Source organism: Lonchura striata, chromosome 25, assembly GCF_046129695.1.
Source record: "Lonchura striata isolate bLonStr1 chromosome 25, bLonStr1.mat, whole genome shotgun sequence".
NCBI classification, from domain to species: Eukaryota; Metazoa; Chordata; class Aves; order Passeriformes; family Estrildidae; genus Lonchura; species Lonchura striata.
The window spans coordinates 6,210,188-6,232,929 of NC_134627.1; the positions used below are offsets into that span (position 1 = coordinate 6,210,188).

General features: G+C 62.7%; 3 protein-coding genes across 4 annotated transcripts; all 3 read right to left on the bottom strand.

Moving 5' to 3' along the window:
- Nucleotides 1-330: 330 nt before the first annotated feature.
- Nucleotides 331-11,518, bottom strand: WNK4 (WNK lysine deficient protein kinase 4). Its single transcript, XM_031507022.2, has 19 exons — nucleotides 11,051-11,518; nucleotides 6,027-6,199; nucleotides 5,654-5,874; nucleotides 5,416-5,573; nucleotides 4,824-4,912; nucleotides 4,530-4,749; nucleotides 4,123-4,453; nucleotides 3,842-3,972; nucleotides 3,706-3,773; nucleotides 3,480-3,621; nucleotides 3,273-3,389; nucleotides 3,044-3,199; nucleotides 2,703-2,760; nucleotides 2,439-2,573; nucleotides 1,793-2,370; nucleotides 1,463-1,559; nucleotides 942-1,368; nucleotides 626-828; nucleotides 331-533 (listed from the first exon to the last, which is right to left on the bottom strand). Exons 1-19 carry the CDS (start codon nucleotides 11,501-11,503, stop codon nucleotides 331-333), a joined length of 3,960 nt encoding a protein of 1,319 aa, XP_031362882.2. The 5' UTR covers nucleotides 11,504-11,518.
- Nucleotides 11,519-16,105: 4,587 nt separating this feature from the next.
- VPS25 (vacuolar protein sorting 25 homolog) lies at nucleotides 16,106-19,483 on the bottom strand. The gene is made up of 6 exons (XM_021532853.2): nucleotides 19,382-19,483; nucleotides 19,110-19,255; nucleotides 18,962-19,015; nucleotides 18,533-18,621; nucleotides 17,998-18,073; nucleotides 16,106-16,750 (listed from the first exon to the last, which is right to left on the bottom strand). Exons 1-6 carry the CDS (start codon nucleotides 19,426-19,428, stop codon nucleotides 16,638-16,640), a joined length of 525 nt encoding a protein of 174 aa, XP_021388528.1. The 5' UTR covers nucleotides 19,429-19,483; the 3' UTR covers nucleotides 16,106-16,637.
- Nucleotides 19,484-19,606: 123 nt separating this feature from the next.
- Nucleotides 19,607-22,428, bottom strand: RAMP2 (receptor activity modifying protein 2). 2 transcript variants are annotated; one of them, XM_021532851.2, is made up of 5 exons: nucleotides 22,375-22,428; nucleotides 22,077-22,227; nucleotides 20,912-21,022; nucleotides 20,417-20,519; nucleotides 19,607-20,288 (listed from the first exon to the last, which is right to left on the bottom strand). In XM_021532851.2, exons 2-5 carry the CDS (start codon nucleotides 22,135-22,137, stop codon nucleotides 20,033-20,035), a joined length of 531 nt encoding a protein of 176 aa, XP_021388526.1. In that variant the 5' UTR covers nucleotides 22,138-22,227; nucleotides 22,375-22,428; the 3' UTR covers nucleotides 19,607-20,032. The 2 variants fall into 2 exon arrangements, with proteins under 2 accessions (XP_021388526.1, XP_021388527.1); XM_021532852.2 differs by having other exon boundaries at nucleotides 22,371-22,413.
- Nucleotides 22,429-22,742: the final 314 nt, after the last annotated feature.

The window sequence follows — 22,742 nt, forward strand, 5'->3', positions numbered from 1 at the left end:
GAAAACACTTTTCCAACGCCAGTTCGTAACAAAGTGCTCCCGGCTCCTGCTCTGCAGCCGAGGGAGCTGCAGGGAGCGTGGGCGGGTCCGGAGCGGGGCTGGGGTGGCGGCAGGGCTGCCACAGGCCGGGGGTGCTCAGGGCGGGCTCAGCTGCTTCCAGCACGAAGGACGGAGACACCTCGCACGTGTCCTGCAGCAGAGGGGCTGGGACAGCGGGCAGACACCCGTGGGAGCCCAGCGGGCCCGCGGCTTCCCTGCTGCGGGGAGCGCAGGGGCTCCGCAGGGCCGGCTCTGCCCGCCCCGGGGCAGCAGGCACTTGGCTGAGGTAGTTCACGGAGTCATTCTTGGCCAGCCGGCTACTGGGGAGAGAAGCGGCCGTGAACCGGGCGCGGCGGAAGGCCCCGGGACCGCCGCGGGACCCGCCCCTGCCCTTACCAGGCGCCCGAGGTCGTCGGCGAAGGTGACGCCCTTGCTGAGGCGCTGCTCCTGCGAGCCCGTGCTGCTGCCGCTCAGCGAGTTCCGCCGCATGATGCCTGCGGGACAGCGGCATGAGGAGGGCACGGGGCTGGGCAGCTCAGCCCACGCCCCCTCCCAGCCCGCGGGGAAAGGGCAGCGGGGCTGGCACCTGCGGGCGGCGCCAGCTCCAGGCGCTGCAGGCTGTTGCGGCGGGACGGGTTGAAGCTGCCCTTGGACAGGCGGCGCTGCCGGCCGGACAGCATGGCAGCCGGCGAGACGATGCCCAGCGGTGGCTGCTTCCCCATCCGCAGGTACAGCTCCTCGATCTCCTTCTTCTGGGCGCTCTGCAGCAGCTGCACCTCCGCCAGGTGCCTGGGGAGAGGGCAGGAGCTGGCAGCGGGGCCGCGGGGAAGGGACAGCGAGCTCCCACCCGGGTGGGTGGGGAACATCTGTCTCCTTCCAGGTGCAGCCCAGCCCCGGCTCACTTCTGGCGCAGGTTCTGCAGCTCCTCCCAGATCTCCTCGTCCTCGCTCTCGGTGTCATCGCTGCTCACGTAGGACAAGCTGCGGGAGTAGCTCAGCCACACCTGGCTCAGCATGGCCTGCGGCACGTTTTCTGTGCTCTCTTCCCCGGGGCCCTCCCCCGGGTCGCTCCCCGCCGGCGCAGCGGGCACCGCGTCCCCCTCGGCTGGCACCTCCTCAGCCCTGGGGCCTCGCTCCGGTGCCTCCGGTGCCACGTCCGAGTCACTGCTGGAGCTGTGGCTCGTGTCGGGGATCGCGGGAGGCGGGGAGCCGCTGGCTGCTGGCTCCGTGCCGTGCTGCTCTCCGTCACTGCCGCCCAGCACCGCGGAGCTCACAGCCAGGTCCTGGGCTGGGACCACCTGGAACCGGCCCAGCACCTGGGGCTTGGCTTCTGCTGGGGACAGGGGCAGCTGCTGGGGGCTGGCCGGGGCATTGGGTGCCCTGGCACGGGCACACGGCCCAGCCTCGGCCCTGCCCCACCTCACCTTCGTTGATGGGCGAGAGCTGGGCCTTGGGCACGCTGGGGGCTGGTGCCTCCGAGATGATCAGAGAGTGGCTGGGCTTGGGGGCACTGGGCAGCACCTGTGGGCACCTGAGCACCGTCAGCAGCCCCCCCCCAGGTTCTGCCACATCTCCTGTCCTCCCCTCTGTGCCCTGGGATCTGCCACCTGCTCAGCCCTCCCAGCATCCCAGCCCTCCACAAGCCATGAGGCTCCATCCCAGCCCAGTGCAGCATCTGCAGCAACCACCCAGCCCTGCTGACATTGAGCTGCACCTGGAGCAGCCCTGGACAGCCCTTGTGCACCCACACTCACCGTGCTGCCCTCTGGACCCCCAGATGTGGATGTGCTCAGCAGCTGCAGAGGGCTCCCCATGGCCTCACTGCCTGTGGGGCACACTGGGGCTGGTGCCAAGGGAAGGGGGGATATGGGCACCCTGGCAGTGGGGACATCAGCTCCCACTGACTCCAGGGTCCCACTGCCAGGTGGGACTGGCTTGTCTGTGCTGGTGGGCTCAGGGTAGACAAAGCGTGGGGCACCCAGGGCAAGACTCTGCGGCCGTGACAGCAGTGGTGGGTAGAGGTGCCCACCTGAGCTGGCAATGGAGGAGACAGTGTGGGCCACGGTCATCACTGCCAGGGAGAAGACATTGGCGAGGGACAAGAGAGGGGCACTGGGGGACAAGGGTGTGCTGGTCACAGGGGGGCTCAGGGGACTGCTGGGCTCACAGGGAACGGGGGATGTGGGGAGAGGCTGGGGGGACAGGAGGGCTTGGGGCAGGGCCGGGGGGACAGGCCCCCCTGGGGTCCCCTGGGGAGTCAGTGTTGGGGTCAGCACTGGTGACGTGAGCCAGGAGGGAGTCATCGAGACGAGGGGCCAGGTCTGTGCTGAGCCTGCAGGGAGAGAAACATCAGGAGGAGCCCCAGGGCAATGAACACGCCCACCCTGCCAGCACCGGTACCTGTGGAGGACCCCAGTGCCACCGGGGCTGCCAGAGGCTCCACAGGACTGGCCAGGTTGGTCTCTGATGGGGAGCGGCTCAGCAGCGGCAGGACAGGGGACTGGACAGACAGGCTGGGACTGGTGCAGCTCAGGTCTGTGGCATAGGGGTGACAGCCAGCCTCAGCCAGGGCAGGACATGTCCTTTGAGACCCTCTGAGGCCATCACCTGCCCTGCATGGGGCTTGGGGAGACAGGAAGGGCTTGCACAGGGGCACACACGTACCACTGAGTGAGGATGAGGAGGAGATGGAGCGCGAGAGCCCCTGCAGCTGCAGGTCCACCTGTGAGAAGGGTGAGCTGAGCCCAGCACTGGGGCAGAGGCCCCAGCCAGGCTGTGCCAAGCCCCCACTGGGTCCCACCCTGGCCCCACCACCTGTGGGGACAGGAGCTGGAGTCTCTTCTGATCTATGGAGCGCCTTGACTTGTCACAGGCAAGTGACCACAGGAGGACCCTGCACCCCAGCCCCCACCCCGGACTCCCTGGGGCCAGGCAGCATCCCAAGCCATGCTCAGCAGCAGCAGCAGCAGCTTCCCCAGCACTGGCAGGGCCAGGCTGGCACTCACGGGGCTGCCCAGAGCACTGTCAGCCTCGGGGCCCTTGGGCAGCTCGGTGCCACTGCGGCCATCCTTGCGAAGCAGGGTCTCCACGCGGTGGATGATGTCCCGGATGCGGCTGATGAAACTCTCCCGCTCCGACTTGAGGATGAACTCATTGTGGACCTGAGGGTGGAGGGGCTGGTCAGCACCCAGCCCTGCCGGGCAGGCCCCACCTTCACCCTCCCCCTGCTCTCACCATGGCGGCTGCAATTTCCTCCGGGTTGTCCCCATCCAGGTCGAACTTGAAGGTCACCATCTTGTTGTTGTAGGTCTGCAGCTGGCACTCCACCACTCGGTCATTCTTGTCAGAGATCTGTGGGTGGCAGGGCTGGCTCAGCCCAGGAGAACCCACCTGGCCCCCGCCTGGCCCTGCCTGGCCCTGCCTGGCCCCTGTGGCACTCACGTTGGTGATGCGCAGCCTGGAGCGGGCTCGGCGCCGCAGCAGCTTCCCCGAGGCTCTCTTGGGCGGCAGCTTGGAGCTCTGCTCGCTGGCCGAGAGCCCCTCACAGCCGTCGCTCATGCCCGATGCCACATCCGAGGTGTAGCTGCAGGAAGCCCCAGCTCTGGAGCATTAGCATGGCCATTCCCAAACACCACACTCCCTACCTGACCCCTGCCCCCAGGCTCACCTGTCCACCGAGGAGGAGAAGCCACTGGCAGGGGGCAGGTGCTCGGTGGGCAGCTGCACGGCGATGCTCTGCAGGGAGAGGACGGGATGAGCACGGCCCCACGGCTGCCCCGACCCCCCCGTGGGGCCGTGCTCACCGTGGGGAAGCGGCGCACGGGCCGGGTGGGCGGTGGGCTGGTGGGGTCCACTGCCACAAAGCTGCGATGGGCCAGGTCCGGGGAGTCCAGGAAGCCAGAGGAGCTCAGGTACCCATCGGTCTCACAGTCGGCTGCGGAGGAGTGAGGCATGAACCGAAGCCAGTCCCTTCCCTGGCTGGGCTAGCCTGTGGGGCTGGGAGAAGCTGACAGACCCCCAACCTGCCTCCCACCCCAGGCCCCCTGCTGCCCACCCGGCTGTTGCCCCCTTGGTGCCCACTCACAGGTGGCTGAGGAGTAGCTGGTGTGCCGGTAGGTAAAGTGCTGGTGCTGGTCAGCTTCGGGCTCCTCAGGCTCCAGGGGGAAGGTGCTGCTGAAGGCCGAGTCCCCAGAGCCAGGGGTGGCCAGGGCAGGCGTGGGGGCACCAGGTGGCAGCGGGGACTTGAGCTCCTCCAGGAGCCGCAGGACGCCCGGCGGCTGCCCGGGCTCTGCGGCTGATGGAGCGCCCTGGGCACGCTTCAGCTTCTCCCGCTTGCGCTTGATGGCGACCACGCGGTCCCGCACAGCCTTGGCCACCAGCTTGTAGTCGGCCTCACAGACAAAGCCCAGGACCACCTGCAGGGGAGGGAGCTCGTCACTTCGGGCTGTAGGGACCCCGCAGCGCCCAGGGCTCCCCAATCTCTGTACCCACCATCTCCTGGGCCACCTCCTCTGCCACATCCTTGTAGAGCTCAAAGAGGAACTCGATGGCGTTGTTGTCCTTGTATTTGCCGTGCAGCTTCTTTGTGTCGTCCATGCGTAGCCAGAGCTTGAGCCCAGACTTGACTCCATCATCCTCCTCAGCCAGCTCCACATGTACCCCTGTGTCCTCCTGGAAGAAGGAATGCTCCAGCAGGTCCTGGATGGTGTACCTGCAGAGGGTACAGCTCAGCGTGGGCTCGGGGCCAGGGGGGACCCTGCCACCCAGGCCCCGCTCTGCCCCCACCTCTCGTTCTTGTCCATGCGGATGCAGCCTTCGATGATCTCCTTCAGCTCGGGCACCTTCACCTTGTAGAAGCTGCTGGGCTTCAGGCCCTGGGGGTGATGAGAGTGAGCACCTCCTGTGCCAACCCACCAGTGTGGGACTCCCTGGGCCTAGGGAACAACCAGCCCCGGCCCCACGAGCTCTGCAGTGGCTCCTGTGGCCAGGCCATGTGTGGGCCAGGATGCCCCAGGGCTCTGAGTTTCCACCCCAACAGGCAGGAGCTGGCAGGAACCGGGTGTGACTGGTCTGGGCAGCTGCAGTGCCCCAGGCCAGGGTGACCCAGCAGACTGCTCCCGTTCCACCCCATTAACATGCTGGCAGTGGCTGCTGCAGAGCCAGGGATGGGGGGGTCTGGCCAAGCCACGGCCCCACCACCACCACCCACAGCTCCATGGGCTGGCAGAGCAACCCTTCACTGCCCAGACTATCTTTAGCCGCTCACACAACCCACACGGGGACACATTTTGTCAGCAGCAAGGCCTGACAGCTCCAGCTGACCATGCCCCCAGCCCCTGCCCTGCCTCCCTTGGCATCAGTCAGGGCCGGGCCTCACCGAGGTGACCTTGCGGTAGATCTGGGCGGCGTTCTGGCACTCGGAGTAGGGGTACTCCGAGGTGGCCATCTCCAGCATGCACATCCCGAAGGCGTAGACGTCCACCGCCTCGTCGTACTTCTCCTCGTACATCTCCGGCGCCATGAACTCGGGGGTGCCTGGGGGCAGCAGTGCAGCTCAGAACCCCGTGGATGCCCACCCCCCACAGCCCCCACGGCTCCCACCAGCCCAGCCCCACCTATCACACTCTTGGCAAAGGAGGCTCGCTTGAGCGTGGCCAGGCCCAGGTCCCCGATCTTGACGGAGCCTGTGGGGCCCGTGATGAAGATGTTGTCACACTTGAGGTCGCGGTGGATGATGGGGGGCGAGCGAGTGTGCAGGAAATGCAGACCCTTGAGGATCTGCCGGCTCCAGCGCTGCAGCACCTTCAGCTTCATCTCCTTAAAGCGCTTCAGGTACCTGCCAGGGACCAGCGGGGCTCAGACCTGTGGGGCTCAGACTCACGGCCCAGCCTTGGCTCCAGCCCACCCTCCTCCCATTGCCATCCAGACCCAGATGACCACACAACAGAGAGCAGGGACCCCGTTCCCTCCCCTGCACGCCCCAATCACGTTTTCAGGGTGCCAGACGTCATGAGTTCTGTGACCAGCACGATGCAGATCTGCCCTTTGATAGTTGACTTCCAGGAGTCGTAGAAGCGGACGATGTTGGGGTGCTGCAGCCCCTTCAGCATCTCCACCTCCTCGCTGAAGCGCTGCCGCTCCGTCTTGGACAGCTTCCGCGTCTGTGGGGGCCAGGGTGGGTGTGAGGAGGGCACGTGGGGTCCTGCCGAGCACAGGGGGTGCCCTGGCCACAAAAGTCCCACAGGTCCCCATCCCCACTCCCTACATAGAGGCAGAGGAGGCTCCTGTGGCACAGAGCTCGGCTCAGACCTGCTGTCCCCCAGCGCAGTGGCACACACGTGGCTGGGGCCACCCTGGACTGTGGTCCCCCCACTCTGTGCACCCACCACTCTGGCTGGGTGCACGACAGACGAGGCACCGAGGAACCCCAGCAGTTCCCCATTACCCTGTGCTGGGACCACCCAACCCTGCTCCCCTCACTCAGCTCCCAGCTGGAGCCCACCACGCTGCCTCGGGACAGGGAATCCAGCCTGCAGCTGTGGAGGCTCTGCAGAAGCTGCTGCCATCCTGCCCTGTGCAGAGTCGATGGCCACAGCTCTTCTGCCCCACCGGGGCACCAGCAGCACTGGGCTCTGTGCAGCCGAGTGCTGGGCCAGCCTCAATGAGGCCTTTGTTGGGGAAAGCAGGCGGGGGAGGCTCCAGCCCAGGTTTTTCCATGTTCCTCCTGCTCGAGTTAATTAAAGTGGAAACACAAGCCGAGGGTGCTGACTGCAGCTGGGGCAGGGGCCAGTGGAGGGGACAGCCCCCGAATGCTGAAGGGTGCAGGAAGAGGGGAGCTGACAGGCCAGAGCTACAGGAGCCAGGTCCAGCCCCATGTGAGTGCTCAGCCCTGGGCAGGAGCAGCGAGAACTCCACCACAGCCTGGGGTCCTGCGGAGCTCAGCTGCTGGAGAGCCTGGGGCCTCCAAGCTGGGACCCCTGCCCAGCCCACGTTCAGAGGCCAAGGAAACTGGAGCTGCCACAGAGCTCCCACCACCAGTGCTGCCAGAGCTGTCTCGGCCTCTTGGCCAGTGGCCACCATCCATCAATCCCGTCGGCTTTCGTAACATTTTCATTGCATCACAGGCGGCCCCATGGCTTGGCTGGAGCTGCTCCATAATCCCCCCACATTTAATACATGCTCAGGGACAGGCTGAGCCCAGATGAGAACCTGAGCCTGCTGCAGCGGCATGAATGGGACCTTTCATAGGGAAGGAGGAAAACAGCACCCGAACCCCTGCAGGGCCAGCAGCACACACCAGCTGCCCTGCTGTCTCATGGCCCCCTCCTACCCACTGAGAGGTGTCCAGAGGCTTCCCTGCACCCCACAAACCTGCAAGGGCATGGGGAAGCTGACACGGGCTGTGAACTGGGGAGTCACAGGTGGCCATGGCTCTCCCAGCTCAGCGAGACTGGACCCCAACTGGAGCAGTTGTGCCAGCACTGCCCTCACTGTGCCATGCCCAATTCCAGGCAGAGCCCCAACACAAGGCCACCTCTCCCAGAGTGCCTGGAGTAAGGTCTGGGGGAGCCAAGCCTGTCCCCCAGACCTGTGCCAGGGCTGGTGGGCTTGCTTGGCATCGTTCCTTCCACATGACCAAAGTGGCAGCAGCTCCCAGTCCTGTGCTGATACTCTCCCCGTTGAGTGTGGGCATCAAAGCCCAGCCTGGGCCTAGCAGGGGCAGGGCAGACAGGGCTGCCAGCACAGACATGGCACACAGCATGGGCACATCGTGTCCTCTCCTCACAGCACCCGCACAGGGTGGAGGAGGACGCTGGGGGTGGTGGCATGGGGACCATGAGGAGCTGGGTGGCAATGGTCCAGCCCATCCTGTGAGCCAGGAGCTGGCTGCTGAGGAGCCCAGCACAGCCAGCAGCAGGAGCTGAGGCCAGGCAGGAGAAGGGAGGGTGGGGCTGGGTGGCTGAGGACGGCTGTTGTCTCTGCAGCAGTCCCCAGCCTGGCAATGCCCGTGCTCAGAGCTCACTGCAGCACTCTCAGGGCTCTCGCATCCCTGCCTCTGCACTGGCACTTGCACTCTGGAGGGGCATTCAGAGACACACCACGGTGGGGCACAGAGCCAGGGCTGGAAAGTGCCCAGCACTCCCTCCAGCCATGCCCACAGCCACAGGGAGCCCCCTGTGAGCCCCCACAGAGGTGCCAGCTCTCTGGCAGCAGTGGGTTCCAGCACCTCGCTGATCTCCCCATGGGTCTGCCCCGCCGAGCAGGAACTCCTGTGTGCTCCCAGCCATGTGAGCACACACACAAGGTGCCCTGAGCCCCGGGGCTGCTGGCTAAGGTTACCTGCCCAGCCAGGGGAGGCACAGCAGTGCCTGCTGCCCAGAATGCTCTTGCCCACTTGGGGAACCCCAAGGGGTTCCACAAGAAAATCACACAGTCAGGTATTTACAGCTCGACCCCACTCTGGGCCTCTGGTTTCCTCCCTGCTTCCTCTTTCCCCACCGCCCGCAGCACCTAGGACAGAAATAGTGCCAGGCTAAAGCTGGAAAGCACAAACAGTGGGGCTGTGCACACGGGCGGGAGGGACAGACAGACGCTGCCTTCAGGACAGGGGACAGGGATGGGCAGGTCCCCCGAGGGGTCTCACAAGACAGGCAAAACCAACCTCTGCCTCCCGAGCTCTGAGGAGGGAAGGTCAGGGCAAGGACAGCAGGGAGAGCTGGGGTTGGGGACTGGGATCCATCACAGCACTGAACCAGGTTCTCTGGTGCAGAACAGGTCAGGCCTGAGGTTAAGTACTCATTTGGAATTGAAAGGTAATAGAAGGAGAACTGTGAAGTGCACACGACAAAGCTATTTTTAAAATAGCAGAACCACAACCATTTTTATTTGTGGTTCCAAATCCCGTATTTGTGTCACAGTGTCCAATTTTTGCACGATTGCAGAAAAAAAACAAACTTCTAAATGTCTGCATCTGTGCTCTTAGCCCCTTGTGGGACACAGATTTGGGTACAAGAGACAGTGGATAAAGAGCAGTCAGTGGAATTCAGCCAAACACTGGGTGGGGAGGGCAGGGGCAGGCACGGGTGGGAGCAGGGATGTGACTGCACTCCCGTGGGAGGGTGCAGGACCAGAGGGGTCAGGTCTGCACCCAGCACTATGGGATGCTCACAGGAGGGTCCCTGGCAGGAGCTCAGCCTGCACCCCAGCCTCTCCACAGCCACCCCCAGGGGACAAGTGAGTGGTTCTGCCACTCCTGCCTGGCTGGCTCGCAGGACCAGCAACGGGCCCAGCCTGTGCCTGCTGGACTGGAGCACTGGACTGGAACACGGAAGCATTTTGCTTCCCAGCTCCCTTTTCCCTTCCACCTGAGTGGTGCAGGCTCATCCCCTTGGCAGCCCCTCCAAGACAGCAGCACTGCCTGCAGGGAGGAGCAGGAACAAGACCTGCTGCCAGCCCTGCCAGCTGTGTGCCAGCCCCAGGGCAGGGGAGCTGGGCCACGGCTGGGCCATGGGGCTGAGACCCACAGGGAGGGACACGGAGCCAGCTGATGGGAAGTGCTGGGCACAACTGACTCATCCAGGGAGGAAGGTCCTGAGTTCACCAAGGAGAGCCTGTTCCAGTCAGTGGTTGCCACCTGAAGGGATGTAGGACTCAAGAGAGCTCAGGGGCCTTTGGACAGAGCTGTGAGGCTTTGTGAGAACTGAGCTGGCTCTGAACTGAACTCTCAACAACAGGAGCAATTGTGGAATCCATGGGGGTGAGGGGCAAATCTTCACCTTCCTCACTACGAGGCCATAGTCAGCCCTCTAAAAACCACCCACCAGTCTCTCAGGATCTCTTCTTGCTCTGCTGGGCTGCAGCCACTCCAAGGACCCAGCCCTGGCAGCCACCTGCAATTGCACTGAGCTTTTAGGAACAAGACAACAAACTCGAAAGACACGTTTTTCTGTGTCAACAAGGACTTGGACCTTCCCACCACAGCAGCCATCCCAGGCTCAGGAGCCTGAGGGAGACTTTGGACTTCACCAAAACCCCTCCCCGGGTGCTCCAAGGAGAAAAGGCAGCCCCACAGCACAGATCTCCCTGTGCACCTCCATGGACAAGATCAGGCCCATCAAAAGCACTTGAGTGAGCAAAGGCATTGTGGAGGCAACACTATCACCACTGCTCTCAGCATGCTGCTGTCAGGCTGCAGGACAGCCAAGGAGATGGAGGAGTGTGGCAGCAGAGAGGAGAACAGGGATGCTCCTCAGAGACCTGGAACCACAGGTCCAGCTCTTCCAGTATCCTGCCATCCCCTGGCAACATCACAGAAACCACTCACAGGTGGCCATGTACACGACTTCAGCCAAGGTCAAGCAGGCAGAAAGCACCAAGGTCGTGTTGTACCCTGTTCCCAGCTGACAGCCAGCCCCAGCTCGCTGCCCCAGGGCACACCAAGGGCTATCGGAGCAAACCTTGGAGGCAGCTCCAGCACAAGCACAGGCAGGCATGCAGAGAGGGCACTGCTGCCCTCGCTGTCCTCCTGGAGGGAAAGCTGCGAGCTGCTGAGCATCGGAAAGACAGTGGGATGGATGCTCAGCCCCAGATCCACCTGTTAAGTGCCAGAGCAGGGACTGGCATCAAGAACGTGGGCACATGCTCCATAGTGCAGGCAGCAAGAAAGCAAATGGAAAACAGCACGTGATGGGCAGGAGGGCCAGGAGCGGCGGCACTAAGCAGGCAGGAGTCTGCGTGCGGGCCAGCAGACCCACGAAGCACCGAGGCACGGGCAGTGATGGGCACAGCGCAGGGCAGAAGCAGAGGCTCGAGGGTGCCCGCCCTCGCCGGTACAGGCTCCAGCCCGGGAAGCGCCCCGCGGGTCCCACACAGCAGCAGGGTCAGGGCCGGGGAGGGCTGCACATGGAAACTGGACAGAAGAGGGTCCAGGTGCCTCTCTCCAGCCCCTTGCCCCGGGGCGGGGGTCTGTGGGTGCGGGCAGACAGGGGCGGAGGCGCTGGCAGGGGCCGTACCTGCAGCTCGCACCAGGCCACCTCCACGGTGGTCTCCGTGTCCAGCCCCTTGTAGACGGTCTTGAAGGAGCCGCGGCCGATCTCGATGTCGAACTTGAGGAACCGGCCGTCGGGGGAGGTGGCGACCGCCCGCGTCTCCACCTCCTCGCTCTCCGTCTCCTCGGGTTCCCGGAGCCCGGCAGCGGCCGGCGGCGGCGGCGGCGACCCCCCGCGCTCCCCGTCCGGCGCCGGGTACCCCAGCAGCTCCAGCTCGGCCGAGCTCCGCCGGTTGAAGCGGGAGGAAGCACGTCGGGAATCGCGCCCCGAGGACCGCCGGCTGCGGTTACGGTGCGGGGCCCGTCCGGTGAGCCCCGGAGCCGGCTCCGGCTCCGGCTGCGGCGCGGAGCCGCTGTCCGCCCGCTCCGCCTCGGGATGGGACATGGCTCCGGCAGCGGCGGGCTCGGCCGCCAGCATCGGCTCCGGCCCGGTGGGAGCGGCCGCTCCCGCGCAGCTTCGCACCCGTGGCCTCCGACACCCCGCAGCCAGCAGCGACCGCCGAGACCCGCTCCGGGCACCGGCCCCGGCACCGCCGCCGCCCCGCCCGGCGGCACCGCCCCCGCCCCGCCCGGGTCCGCCCCCGAGCGACCGCCGCCCCCCGCCCGCGCTGCGCCACCGGCCCCGCGCCGGGCAGGGGCACCGCACCGGCACCGCACCGGGCACGGCCCCGGGACGGCGCCCAGCTGCAGCTGCGGACACGGGCTGCGAGCGGGGCCCCGCGCCCCGGCACCGCTCCCGAGCACCCGGGATGTCCCCTCCCAGCCGGGGGTCACCGCCTGGCGCCCACCGGGTCCGCGCTGTCCCCGGGGCTCCTCGCAGTCCCCTCCCCGCAGGACAGCCCCGTCCCTGCCGCCGCCCCCGCGGGGCTCCGGGGCTGCTGTGACTAACGCAGGAATGTCCCCGGTTCAGACATTTCCTCGGAGTTTCTGAGCCTGGACCCGGAGCAGCGTGTGCTGGAGCAGCGGAGAGCCGCTGCCGGGACGCCGGTTCCCCCCCAGACAATCCCGCTCGGGTTCACTGCGGTCCGAAATCCTGAAATTAGGGTCACGCAAATAGGAAGAGTCGAAGGTGTGTGTCAGCCCCGCGGGAGCCAACAGCCGGACAAGAGCGTGTTGTCTCTCCAGGCTGAAGGAGAAGGTTGTTCTGCCGGTGAGGCTGTTTACATAAAACACAAAGCAATTGAGGCCACCGCAGATTTCTTTTCCCTGAGGCCAGATTGTTTCTACTCAACGATACCGGAAACATTAAGGAGTGGATCGAAAAGGGAACGCAGTCGTGGTCTCCCAAACGCCAAGCTGGCACCCGCAGGGTGATGCCGGGTGACTGCGGTCAGCAGCTCGGCTGTGGCCACGTCCCGCACGGCTGCTCCCCACAAATCCCCGCTGGGGCGGGGACAAGAGGGAGGGACAAGTATTTAATGAAATGTTCCTGGCCGACCTGCGTCTCGCTGATCTCTGCTCTGCTAACCCCACCCGACCCACCTCCTCCTGCCCCAGGAGACAGGTACCTCCTTCCCAACAAGGAGTTTGATCGATGCCACCCTGCCAAGAGCTGCTGGAGCAGAACTGGCCGGAGAGCAGGGAGCAGCAACCACATCCCGACTCAGCCCTGCACTCCTTGGAGCATGTCAGGGGCTTGGTCCCAGGTGAAGAAGCAGCGCTGGCAGAACACCGTGTCCAGCCCCTGCAGGGCTGTGCCTGCTGCTGGGGCACCGGGAGCCCGTGGCCACTGGAGCCAAAAAGCCAAGACTGAGAGGCCACAGGTGCAGTGCTTGCACTGGCCCTGCCATGGGTGACTCTTGGGTTGTAAGATGCAACATGGCTTGGCTCAGCTCTGTTAAACAATGCTCTTTGTTCAGGTGAGCCTTACCCAGAACCTTCTGAGCATGGCCAGACAGTGGGGCAAGCTGCTCGAGGCCCTCTTGGTTGACTCTGGCTGCCCCCACACAGAGGTCCCTGCCAGGGCCCATGCACTGCTCAGGCTGGCAGGGAGCCCTGCTTCTCCAACAGGAGACACAGAGCCAGGCAGGGACCTCAGTTTGTCCCCGGCAGGCTCATATCTCCTTATCAAGGGTTTCCATCGTGAAACAAAATGCCTTGGAAGATCCCAGAGGAGCAGGGGAGTATCCCGGTCCAGTGAGGCCCCTGCAGACAGGGGAGGAAATTAGGGGAGAAGTTTGCTCCAAGTGCTCCCCTCCCACACCTCCCTTGTGAGTGGTCTGAGAAATTCCCTAAATGATCTCTCCAAATGCCACTCCACACCAGAAGTTGGTAGAGAGGTGGCAGCTCGGGCAGGGGAACAGATCCTCTCCTGACCTGGCCAGGAACACCAATCTGCAGCCAGCTTGGCCTGAAACCAGAAGGCTCCTGTTCCACAATCAGGCGCCCACTGCAGCTCCCCAGCATTATCAGGGTGACATTTCTGGGCTGCAGGTGCCAGTGCCAGGCTTCACTTTGAGGAACCGCCACAATCAGGGAACATAACCCATTTCTCGCCTACATTTGGCTGCCAGGAGTACAAGGCACTGTGTAATCACCCTCCTCAGAATTAGATCATGAATCAAAGCCCTGCTCAGCTCCAGGCTCCGCCAAGCCCTGCCAGGAATTGTCCATTCTGACCCCAGAGCTTGGGGCAGGATCACAGAGGGGCCAGGATGGGTCTGGACAAAGGGGATGCACAGCTGGGGCTGCAGAGCACAGGGTGCCTGTCCTGGGATGCTCCAGGGACACCCAGGGCTTATTTCACTGTTACCTTCACCACCCCATACCCACGGGACCTTCTCTCTCTCACTCTAACTCATGTGAGTTCAGGGAGGCAGCGATGGCACTGAAACCTCAGCTGTGGCTGTAACCCTGGGCAGATCACTGCAGAGGATTTCCTCAGCCCAGAGGCACAGATGGGACCTGCCTGCACGTTTTTCCCAACATATAAAGTTATCAAACTGAAACAGTTCCTGCTCCTAAGCAGCTGCATTAAAGAAAATCTTTCTCAGAATCTTTCCTCCTTGACCAGTGGGATCTGAGTGTGCCCAGCCTGATAGTGCCTTATCTTGGCACCAGCCCCTCTGAGCTCTGCCTCACCCTGGCCAGCGAGCCCTAATCACCGTGGCCAGATGTGGCAAGGGCCTCTGAGGGGCCACAGGCTGGAGGGGGGGGTTGTACTAGCCACCCCCACCCCCCCAAAACCACCCTGAGCCACCTCCTCCAGCGAGCCCCTCCCCAGGGCTGTGTGGCTGGGCTGGACAGCACTTCACAGAGGGACATCTGCTCCCTCCAGGCTGGCAGCAGCTCTGCCACTCTCAGGACCCATCCCACGGCCTCAGCAGGGACACCCTGGCCTCAGCAGGGACACCCTGGCCTCAGCAGGGACACCTCTCTGCAGCAGCCCTGCCCAGCCCAGGGAAGCTGATCCCACAGGTCCTCACAGGCATGGCTGGATGTGGCCTCTGGTAACCAGAGCAGAGGGTGTGGAAAAGGAATTTTATACAATGTCCACTCTGGAAAGGGGACGTACTCTTCCTCCTCCTTCTCCCCCCCCCCAACTAAGTAAGCAACTAAATAGGAAGCTGAAAAAGAGACGGGAATTGCTGCCAGGAGTGCCTTGGAATGAAAAGCTGGTTTTAGGCTTATCTAATGTCACATCAGCCATTTCCTAAGAAGGGAGCAAATTTAATTAAGAACACAGACTCCCTCAAGGACAGCCAGGTTACATACAGCACTCCCAGCCTGGAACACAGTGCTGGGAGGTCAGCATCGTGCACACAGGCAGTGAGAACAGACACTCCAGCCCGGCTGCTGAAGGATCATTGTTTGGGATCAAAGGCAGACACCTTCAGGCACAGCACCCTGGCTCCCTGCAGGGCTACAGGAGCAGCCAGGGAGGGAAGGGGCAATGCAGGTGGCATGGGGAGGAAAGCAGAGGCAGATCTTGGACATGGAAACAAACCCAGGGCAGACACTGGGAGCACATGAATCCTACACAGAGACTTTGGTGGCTGCAGACAGAGAGGATGATCCCTGATCAAGCAGAGGCTGTGCCAGTTTTGTGGGGACAGATGCACTGCAGGGCTCATGGCACAGCCTCTGCTGCTGGGTTTGCTCAGAACCCTCAGTGGCAGGACCATGACAGAGCTCCCAGGGGTGATGGTCCTCAGAAAGGAGACCCCACCAGCCCATCATGTCAGTGACTCAGGAGCATTGCTGGTGCCTTTGTTCAGCACAGAAGTGCTGGCACTCAGGAATTCCCCCACAGCACTGCTGAGCCTGGCATGGAGAGGAAGCCTGGGCTCCTGCCACAGTTCCAGAGCAATGTGCCCACACCAGGGCAGCACATCCCACCAAGTGTACAGGTCAACGGGCTCCTGCTACAGAACAAATTTTCACATTTCACAGCCCCTAGACTCCAGCATCTCACCTACACTGAGAATTCCCCCATGCTGACATCAGCTGTCAGGAGCAGGTGAGCCAGTGCCAGGTTGCCCCAAGGGCAGGGAATGCCAGACAGGGGCAGCCTGTGGCGTGCAAGTGCCATCTGCTCTGCTGGACCCCCAGACTGACCACACTGGTCTGACCTGAGGTCACTCCAGCCTGCCCCCAACCTCTGCCAGTGACATACAGACAACGATCAGGGAAAGGTGACCCTGCCCCAGCACAGCCATCTGCTTCCCCAGGGCTGACAGGGTCAGCAACTGCACCTGGCCACAGCTTCTGACAAGTTGGGGACTTTGTTATCAGCACTGAGAGCCTAAAGCTCTCCGAGCCACAGTGGTACAGAGCTTACCCCATCACCTCTGCACAAACCCAGGGGCTTCCAGCAGGCTGCACATGCAAATTTAAAGTAAATGTTGTCCTGAGAAGGGCAGCAAGGGTCCCCTTCTCCTTTATTCTTGTGGTGTTTCCCACCCTGGAACCACTGCATTTCCCTGGGGCAGCAAGGAAATATGACTGAAGGACAAAAATCTGGTACGCTGCTCTGTTTTGTCTCTGATGGAAAAATAAAGATAGATGAAAACAGCCAGGCTGCTCTATAAATACATCTCATTTTAATCACCTGAAATTAGTTCCCTGGCTTCCCCCAGCCTGCTTGGCAGCAAGTGCATTTCCTTCTGCCACTGAGGGCTTCCACAGCGTAGCAGTAATGGCCCGTGCCCTGCTCCTGCCTCATCCCCTGGCACTGCAGCAGCACTGCAGGACCCACACACGTGGCTGGCAGGGATGCAGGGGGGCTCTTTGAGGTCAAGCTTGACCAGCCAGCTGGGACTGCTTCGAGGCCATCACAGGAACAGGGACCAGCAGCAGTCCAGTTTCACTTCTGGGTGGTCCCTCTCGGAACTGCCTAGAGCAGCTTTAGCCTCTCAAACACATCAACAGGGAGAACAGCCAGAGAGAGGATCTCAGGATGTTCCTAAATCTTTGGAAGGGTTCTCAGACTCATCTTGACCCAAGAAATCCCGAGATGCAGCTACTTGCAGTCACAGTTTGAAGCCAGGCCCAGAGAGGAATGCTTGGCAGGGAGACCCGAGACTGCAGCAGGGAAGGGGAGGAGGCTCCTGTCAGAAGAACTTGACGCCTCGGCCGTCATCCAGCGTGATAATCTCAGCCTTGTGCTCCTGCTGCAAGGCTTGCAGGGCACGCAGCAGCGTAGCCTCATCCAGGCCGTGAAACTCTAGGGAAGGACAAAGATCCCCATCAACAGGAAGAAAAAATAACATCATTTTTCCAATTAATGGAGCCCCACTTCTCCTGTTTCCCATCAGGAACTTTGCTGAATGATGTAATGTATAATGCAGTTCTATAGCATGTAGCTGAGCAGCTCTCTTCCACTGGCTCAGTCTCCTTTTGGAAGGAAAAACTTGCCAGAAACCATTATGACCCTCCATACTGTAGGGGAGCATGCCACTGCCTCACAGCAAGCAAATAAGAAGCAGGGCTATGGCAGCCCACAAACAGACCTTCTTTTATCACAGTTTAGTCAATTATAATCACAGCAGCTTTTCTGTGTTTCCTGTTCTTTAATTTCCAACCAGTAAAAGGGCTCCCATGGCTAAGGTACAAGAACCTTGACACACACACCCTGTTAACACTGTAGCACAAACCAAAAGCACCACTGAACATCTTGTTCTTCCACCACCACCAAGGCAGTAACGGTGTCACTCTCACATGCATCACCAGCTAAGGTTAAGTGTTATCTCTTTTTAATGGCTCATGCACTTTTTATCCAGGACTCTCCTCTGGTGTCGGGGAATGAACTAACTACTCACCCATGTCTCCAATGTGTGTAAATTAGCATTTACGTGATATAATTCCCCATCTACACACACATTAAAGAGATATGTATTTCAAAGTTGCTCTTCCAGGACATATATTGATTCACACCACACCAAGTCATCGCCTGTCAGGGCAAAGGAATTGATTTACACATGACCCCATGGCACACAGGGAAAGGTCAAGCCACCATGAGCTACAGGCTTGTGAGGTCCAGGGAGTGGGGGCAGCAATGCTGAGGGCTCTGAAGAACATCATAACACTACAGCAAATCCAAAGTCATGGCTACACTGACAGGCTCATCACCTCTGCTTAGGGAACAGAGCCTAGAGGTCATCAGGCAGCAGGGATGAGTCACAGCAGCCTGCCACACAGAGCTGGAGCTTGGCTTGAAAACAAAACACCCCTCACCACACCAGATAAAGTGCTAGGCACTGGGGAAGGGAAAATCCAATTACACAGGGGGATGTTCCTGCAAAATGATAAAAGCCTTTGGAGCAGCATGTGCCAATGGTGGGAAAGGGTGAATTTGCATCTGGGATTTTAAAATATTTAATCTATAGAAGTGTAATCTGACAATCAACTGTTTACATGCTCCAATCCAGCGTGCTCTGAAAACCTGCTCCAGAACACGAGCCCCAGCTTTACCTTCATTCTCTGTATCATCTCCACTGACCAGCTCGTACAGCGTGAACACAGAATTGGTCAGGCCATTCTTTGACACCTGCAAACACAAATAGCAAATTTCATCCATGTGGCTGAACATCCTTGTCCAATCTCTCACACATCCTGGAGAGTGTAACACAGAGTGTGCACAGCACGTGATAAGCACCCTGGACACACGTGGGGCAGAGGGGACAGGAGGTGCAGCCTGGGGGAATGAGGACAGGTCTGCTCCTCCTGCCTGTGTGTTCCACAGTGAGGACCTGGGCCAGGCAGTGATGCTGCCCTGTCCTCACCACAGGTCACCCAGCACCGAGGGTGGACAACACCACCCTCACCCTGCAGCTCACAGCAAGTGCAAGCTGTTAACAAGTCCTCACCTCTCTGCAACAGAGAGAAGTGCAAGGAGAAAGGCAAAAGCAGTGAGGAAGCAAGCAGTGATCTTTCCCAAGTGGCAGCCAGGACCCCCCATCCTCATGGACACAGTGTGGGTCTGGGTGTGCAGCCCCTGTGCTCTCACCCATTGATAGATGAGCTTCCCCCACTCTTCTGGTCTCTTCCACATGATCAGAAAGCTGGTTTTGTTCTTATCTAACCATTCCAGGTTCCCTAGAAGCAACGGAGAACAGGGATTGAAGCAGAGCACAAGTCAGAAATAAGGGTCAAACATGCAGATTTCGGGACACGTGCCAGACACTGCAGCCAAAGGCAGCCTCACGGAGCAGCCCCTGCCCTGCACACTAAATACTGCCGTGTCAGAAAGTGATTTTTCTCTCTGCAGCCCCCTCCTCCCTGCCTGCTGGGGCAGGGCTGGGTCCCGCGGAGCCCCGAGCAGCCCCGGATGGGCAAGCCCGGGCCCCGGGACGGAGCTGCCCGGTGGCTGCTGCCCTCCCTGCCCTGCGGGTCGGGAGCACGGACGGACAGACGGTCGGACGGACGAGGCACCCACCGTTCTTGCGGAGCTCCTCCAGCACCACCTGGATGGATTCCAGCGGCAGCTTCCCTGGGCGCGGGTTAAGGAGGCGTTGACGGAGGCGGGGGGTAGGGGCGAGGGGGGCGCGGGCGGCGGGGCCGCGGGCACCGGGCGCAAAGGATACGCTGCAGGCGGTGGTTGGCGAAGAGCGGGATGTCCTGAGCCTCCCGCACCGTCATGGCGGGCAGCCGGTGCTGCTGGCTGTACGCCAGCGCCAGCGCGCACCAGGCCGACAGCTGCTTCTGCCGCGTCTCGCCGTTGGGCTGCAGCCTGCGGGGGCCGGGTCAGCACGGCGGCGGGCGGGCACCGGCGGCACCGGCCCGCGCTCCCGCTTCCCCCGCTTCCCGCCCCGCCTCCCCCAGCCACACTCCCGGTCCCGGCCCCGGCCGTGCTCACGTGAAGAAGGGAGGAAAGCTGTACTGCCAGGGCCACACGAAGCTCATCGCCGCCACCGGAACCGCCGGAACCGCCGCCGCTTTCCGCCCCGCCCGCCCCGCTTCCGGCCCGGCCGTGGGCCACGTCCCCACCCATGGCCACGCCCCCGCGCGGGCCACGCTCTCCCGGCGTGACCACGCCCTCTATTTTCATGACCACGCCCCCTATTTTTGCATGAGCACGCCCTCTATTTGCATGACCGCGCGTTTTATTTGCATGTCCACACATCCTATTTGCATGTCCACGCCCTTTCATTTGCATTGTCACGCCCCTCCTATAGCCCCGCCCCTCCCGGTCGGCAGCCCCGGTTCTGGCGCCGGTGTTGGCCCCGGTGTCCCGCCGGAGCGTTCCCTACGGCAGGAAGCTGCCGGGGCGCCGGCGGTGGGAGCTGGCCCGGGCCGGGGCCGTGGAGGGCTCGAGCGGCCGAAGAACCAGCGCCAGGCGTGGGGGGAGAAGCGTTTAATCCCGGGCCGCGGCGGGGGGAAGGCGCAGGAGGAACCGGCCGGCTCAGCAGCGCGGCTTGGTGGCCCCGAGAGCCCCGCGGGCGGTTCGGGTGGCCGGGCGGCCCCGCAGCCGCGCGTCCGTGCCCCGAGGCGGGACGGGAGGGCAGCTCTAGGCCTGCGCCTTGCCGTCCTTGCTGCGCCAGATGACCAGGGTGACAAGGAAGGGGATGAGGCAGATGGGTGCGATGATCATGGCCAGGAGCACATCTTCGGGCGGGTCGAAGTACACTGGCTGCTCCAGGGTGCAGTTGTGGAAGTAGCGGTGGTGGCTCTGGAAGATGTACTGCTCCGCCAGGGCGTTGGGGTAGCTGTAGTTGAAGCTCTCGGCACAGTCCTCCAGGCAGCGCTGCAGCGCGCTGTAGGGCCTGGAAGAGAGCCGGGACAGCGGCAGGGGATGGGACACCGGGGGCACAGAGCCCGGAGCAGCACCGCCCTTGTGCACTGCCCAGCCCCCGCCCCTGCTGCCAGAGGGGAAGGTCCTGCTGCCACATACCTGCTGATGACTTTCCACTCGCACAACTCCGATGTCATCACGTTCCCCATCAGGGAGACGAAGTATTTCCAGCACTCCTCTGTCATGTCGGCATAATTCCTCTCTGTGAGGAAAGGTGCTGAGCACAGGCAGCGTGCTTCTGCCCACAGTGCATCCCTGCCTGCCCGTGCTGCCAGGTGACACCTGGCATCTGGAGCACTGCCCAGGCCAGTGGGAGAGACATCAGCACAGTGAGGGATGGACCCTACAGCAGCCCTGGGATGTTGCCTGGAGCCTGCAGCAGCCCAGGGCAATGCCAGGGGCACATAGGGAGGCCGGGCTGCTGCTGACTGCCCCCATTGTGGGCAGTGGCAGGGAGAGCTTCATAGCACGGGCCAGCTCTTTTTGGGATGGCTAGGGGAAAGAAGGGGTCATTCTGTGGCACAGGGCCAGCCCTGGCCAGGGCACCGTTTGTACTGCAGTGCTGCCCAGCCCTCGCTAAACCCCAACACTCACCCATGGACTGGTCTGCCCAGTTGGACATGGCCGTGGGTGGGCTTGTCACAGTGTCCTGGATGAAGCTCACGTTCACGGCGTCTGTGTGACAAAGGCCAGTCCCCAGGAGCACTGCAGAGGGAGGGACACAGGGTGAGAGGGGACAGAGGGTCTGGGGGTGGGGGGGGGCGTAAGGGTGCTGACAGGGCTCCATGTGCAGGAGCTGCCCTGGCAGAGGCTGGGTCTACAGGAAATAACTGGTTTTGGGCGTCCCTCAGGGGGCACCAGAGCCAGCAGGTGGGGCACAGGGAAACAGAGCTTGGCACAAGCTGGAGCTAAGGCGTCCAGCCCCCCATATGGGCAGGGGCTGTGGGAGCTGCAGGCAGCTATCCAAAGGTTCAGAGGGGCTGTTTAGGGGCTACAAACCCCGGGCCATTGTCACAGCATGGGGACAAACTGGGACCCCCACCCATGGGGAGCCAGCGTAGTGCTGCGTGTCAGCCGGACAGGGCTGGGGCAGGAAGAGGAAGCACTGGCCACAGCACAGAACCGCTGGAGAGCCCCTCCGCCTGCCATCAGTTCCACACCCAGCACAGCCTGCCAAGGGCGTGGGGCACGTCTCGCCTGGCCCACGGGAGCCCCATGGCTCACGGAAACTGCCTGATCCATCTTCTGCCCTCAGCTGCAGGCCCGTAGTGTGGGGCACTGATGCTGGCTCCACGCTGAACTGCCAGACTGGGCCCTCCTTGGGCTGCTTGTGGGGAGCTCTGGCACAGCTGGGCGCCGGCCACGGGGTGCTCCTGGGCTGGTACACTGGCTGTGGTAAGGGTAGCCCACCCTGTCCCGATCTCTGTCCCTGATGGCCCCATCCACCCCCCTGCCTGGGCATGTGTGGTGCTACAGCTCCTGTCCCAGCCCGGGTCTTCGCAGGGCTCCCTGCCAGATCGTGGCTGAGCGTGGTGGGAGCTGCCCACAGCACCTGGTGCCCACCTGCCAGTGCCCCCCGGCCATGCTAGCGACGGCTGCCCCAGCTAACCTCAGCGTTGACAGGCTGGTCCCATTTTGGGGTGGGGCGATGGGGCGGGCTGAGTCAAGACCCTGGCCCCGGGCCCCACGAGTGGGAGGGCGGCCACGTGCGGGGTGGTGCGGGGTGCGGAGCCCCCGGGGCCGCGCCCCGCGCACTTACCGCAGAGCAGCAGGAGCCCTCGGGAGAGGCGGCCGGAGCTCATGTGCGCGCGCGGTGCCATCCTGCCAAAGCCCGCCGGCTAACGACCGGGACAAGGATTTCAATGGAAATAACAGGAAGCAACTCCTTTCCTCTGACAGGGGCAGTTTGACTACAGGAGACGTGTGAAAAATGAGATTGCTCAGTGCTGCTCTGAAGCGGCTCTCCCGGCCGGACCCTGCGCTGTCCCGTGCGGTGCCGGCCCCCGCGGGCATCGCTCCCGCACCCCCGGCACCCACGGCGCCCGCGCCTCACCCACCGGCCTGGAGGATCCGCTCCCTGCACAGCACGTCCAGCGTTACGAGGCCGCGATTTGTTTACTTGTGTATTTCTCTTTAATCCTGTCTGGGCTGGGTTGTGAAATCCCTCGTCTCCTGCGTGGAGGGCAGGCAGCCCAGCAGCGGGGGGAGTGGACGGGAAAGCACAATGTCCCCGGACGGGTGCTGCCGCCCGGGAATGGGGGCGGCGGGGGGACCCACGGCCCCAAAACCGCAGTTTCTGGTTCAGCCGGGCACCTGCCCCACAGGCGGCACTGCCGGGGCAGCCCAGCTCCTGCCCATGGCCAAGGAGGGAAGGGTGATGACACAACCTACCCCCAGGCACGAGGCCGAGGAGGTGGGGAGAGGG